At 45.4% G+C, this 3531-nt stretch overlaps 1 protein-coding gene across 1 annotated transcript in view; it reads right to left on the bottom strand.

Annotated features, from left to right (window-relative positions):
• TRIP13 (thyroid hormone receptor interactor 13) overlaps positions 1 to 3531 on the bottom strand; it is a 22192-nt gene that overhangs the window by 5808 nt on the left and 12853 nt on the right. Inside the window, exons 7-8 of the mRNA XM_015417721.1 lie at positions 1576 to 1660; positions 1106 to 1212 (exon numbers count right to left, since the gene is read on the bottom strand). Of these exons, the coding sequence (XP_015273207.1) occupies positions 1106 to 1212; positions 1576 to 1660 (192 nt within the window). The remainder of the gene's footprint in view (positions 1 to 1105; positions 1213 to 1575; positions 1661 to 3531) is intronic.

The following is a 3531-nucleotide window of genomic DNA, read 5'->3' as shown; positions in this document are numbered from 1 at the left end:
TAGTTGGGGGTGTGAAAATCCCCCCACCCCTTCTGCTTGCAAAACTTTAGTGTGGGAACCAAGTCATTATTTTTTAAAAAAATTAAAACTGAGGATTTAGAAGAAGAAGAGGAGAAGAGATTGGATTTATACCCCGCCCTTTACTACCCAAAGGTGTCTCAGAGCAGCTTACAAACTCCTTTCCCTTCCCCTCCCCACAACAGGCACCCTGTGAGGTAGGTGGGGCTGAGAGAGCTCTGACAGAAACTGCTCTTTTTTCAAGAACAGCTCTTATCAGAACTACGGCTTGCCCAAGGTCATCCAGCCAGGTGCAAGTGGAGGAGTGGGGGAATCAAACCCGGTTCTCTCAGATTAGAGTCCGCGCACTTAACCACTACACCAAACTGGCTTACAAAAAACACCTGGACTGCACAAAACTAGCCAAGGAGTGCATACTGCCTGCGGACAGACGTCGCCTGCCCCGACCCAGCTAACATTTTTGAAAAATTCTCGAGTGTACCCAGATTCTTATCAGAGGATGACCAAAGTCTTCAAGCTCCAGTTTCATAGGAAGAAATCATTGCAGAGATTATCTGAAATGCATTGTGGGTTAAGATTCTACATTTCTTTCTTACAGGACAACTAACCAAGATGGGCAGCCGTGTTCGTCTGTCTGCAGCAGAAGACGCAGAGCAAGAGTGCAGCAGCACCTTGAAGACTAACCGAATTTGTGGCAGGGTACTGCTTACTTCTTCAGATATAGCTGATGTTGTGAGAGCAGTGTCTCACGAAAGCTCATCCCTTGCCACAAATGTTGTTGGTCTTCAAGCTGCTACTGGACTCTTGCTCTTTTCTAGGACAACTAACCTAAGCTTTTATATAGAAAAAAATACAACACAATGTTTGTTAATTAACTATCAGAAGAACAATTCAAATTAAAGACTGTAAAGCAGTCTATCATAAAACCTATTCTCTCACCCCCCCCCGTGACTGCTCTTTAATTCTACTCGTTTCCCAACCTGATATCTTCCCAAGCAGTTTTATTTTTGCAAAGGAACAAGAGGGATATTTTGTCTCCAGAAAGTCTCCTTAGCAATTTCTACTCTTTTAATACCAGGAATGTTACCTTTTGATCTGATCAATTTGTGTCAAGACTGCATTTACCACACGGATGGCATCGGAAGGCTCAGTACCCGCCCGGAAAGAGTTACGTGCGGCCGTCAGACTTTCCACCTACACCCCCCCCCAAAAAAAGAGGAGTCAGTTTCACAAAGAACCATAATCCAAACACAATACTGCATTTAATGCATGCACAACGTCTCCATTTTATATTCGCAGAGCATCTCTGTAGAACAAACTCAGCATTCAGCCATGCTTAGAAGCGTCTGTATACCCCATGAAATAATTTGCCTTCTACCATCTTTCTCAACAAAAGCCCCACAAAAGTGGAAGTGCATTTGAAATACTCTAATAAAGTAAAACAATGATCTTCCTGACAGACAGAAATACAGTCAAAATACTGTAGCCGTGTTATTGCCACACAAATGTTTTGTATCGCTGTAAGTTTTCAATGTAAAATGGATACTACTGTCATACCTCATCAATCAGCACAAACACAAGGGTGTCTTTGTCATCAATGAATTCATGAATCTTCTGGAACATTTTAGTAACAAGTTTGCCACTCTAGAAAAAAAAAAGGAAATAGATACAGTCTTTTCTCATCTACCAGGTTAATCTGTTTACAACGTACCACTTACCTGGCCACCTCTGGCAAGTATTTATTTTTATTTATTTATGTTAATAGATTTATATACCATCCTCCCCAATGGGCTCAGGGTGGTGTACAACAGTTAAATATACAATTAAAACAGTATTAAAATAACAGTTTACAGATAAAATCGTAAAATACCGTGTAACTATAAAATTGTCAGATGACTAATCAGAAGCAGGTCACTGATGGACAATTGACCAGAAAAGTTAGGGCCAAAGAAGCTGGAGGTGGGGAGAGGGGGATGTCCGCTGCCTCAACTGTGAAGTGATCAGGTACGGTTCACTTACTAGAGCCATAATAGCTTCCCTGGCAGCCAGGATAGAGCTGCCATACTAGTGGTATGCATTTGGCATAAACCAAGCCAGAAAAATACCCAAAAAATACCTTACCCGTATTATTTAAGCCAAATATTTATTTTTTTATTTTATTTTCGCATTTATACCCCGCCCTCCCCAATGGGCTCAGAGAACCTGACTGGCTACCAGTATAGCTGAACCCAAATAAAAGCTGATTTTTTTTTTGGCTTTTATTTGGGTATATTCAGCTATACCGAATGGGTGGCAGGAGCTGAGAACTCTGCACCGCCTCGGCTGGGGCTGGCTCCTCTTGCCGCTCGGGTTAAACTGAACTGCAAGAAGAGACGGCTCCTGCCACCCCAGCTGATTAAACCGAGTTGCAGCCAAGGCAACATGGAGCTCTTAGCTCCTTCCACCCCCGCTGATCCTCTCTTACAGCTCGGTTTAAACTGAGCTGCAAGAGGAGCCAGCCAAGGATCAGCAGGAGCTGAGAACTGAGTTTAAACTGCATCACAGGAGAAGCCCTCCCAGCTGGGTCTGCGGGCAGCGGGGAGAGACATCCCTGCGCAAGCAGATCCTGGGACCAGCTTCTCCTACAGTGTGGTTTAAACTGCACCATAGGAGAAGCCCTTCCGGTCAGGTCTGCATGCAGCAGGGAGAGACCTTCCCGCCACATGCAGATCCTGGGGCCAGCTTCTCCTGTGGCGTGGTTAAAACTGCACTGCCGGAAAAGCCAAGCCAACCTCAGGGGTGAGTGAGCTTTTTTCTTTTTTTTATTGGTACTTTTCCTCTTGGGTGTTGAGATCCAGGATTTATTGGAAATACCGAAATGTTTTTGGGTCCAATGGACCCGAGCTGAAAGACACCAATTATTATTATTACACACCCCTATGCCACACAGAACTTCAGATCTTGGGTTCTCTATGAGGTGTTCCCCTTTGGAAAGCATGTAACACTTTAGGAAGGGTGGTGAAAAGTTCCAGAGTGCCCGGAAAGTACCTGCAGAGAGTACTTCATCACCCAGAAGATAGTACCTGCAGAGAGAAGTTGCCCACCCAGACCAATCTGGTGCCACACTGAAAAACTGTGCAGGAAGGAAGGATTAAACTCCCTCCTTGGGGCCTGCATGTCTGCTGTTACCCTCTTCTTCACACACCTCCCCCAGCTGTATGTCTGTTTAGCAACTGGACAGATATATAGCATTTTTAAGCTATATACACACACACACACATATACAGGGGTCATTTCCTGCAGGAGCGCACAGGAGCAGAGCTCCGGCGGTAAAGAGCCCAGGGGGCAGGCACATGCAACAAGCCCCACCCCCTGCTCCCAGCAGCCCTCAGTCAGAGCAAGAAGCAGTCAGGTAAGTTGCAGAGCCCTCCTCCCTCCCGTCCAAAACAGTCCAGTGGCACCTTTAAGACCGAGTTTTATTCAGGTACAAGCTCTCCCTCCTCTGCGAGGACAGATCTGCACGTGTGTCCCCCC

This window comes from Gekko japonicus, unplaced genomic scaffold (assembly GCF_001447785.1).
Source record: "Gekko japonicus isolate JY-2015 unplaced genomic scaffold, Gekko_japonicus_V1.1 scaffold97, whole genome shotgun sequence".
NCBI lineage: Eukaryota > Metazoa > Chordata > Lepidosauria > Squamata > Gekkonidae > Gekko > Gekko japonicus.
This window is presented reverse-complemented; position numbering and strand designations above follow the sequence as displayed.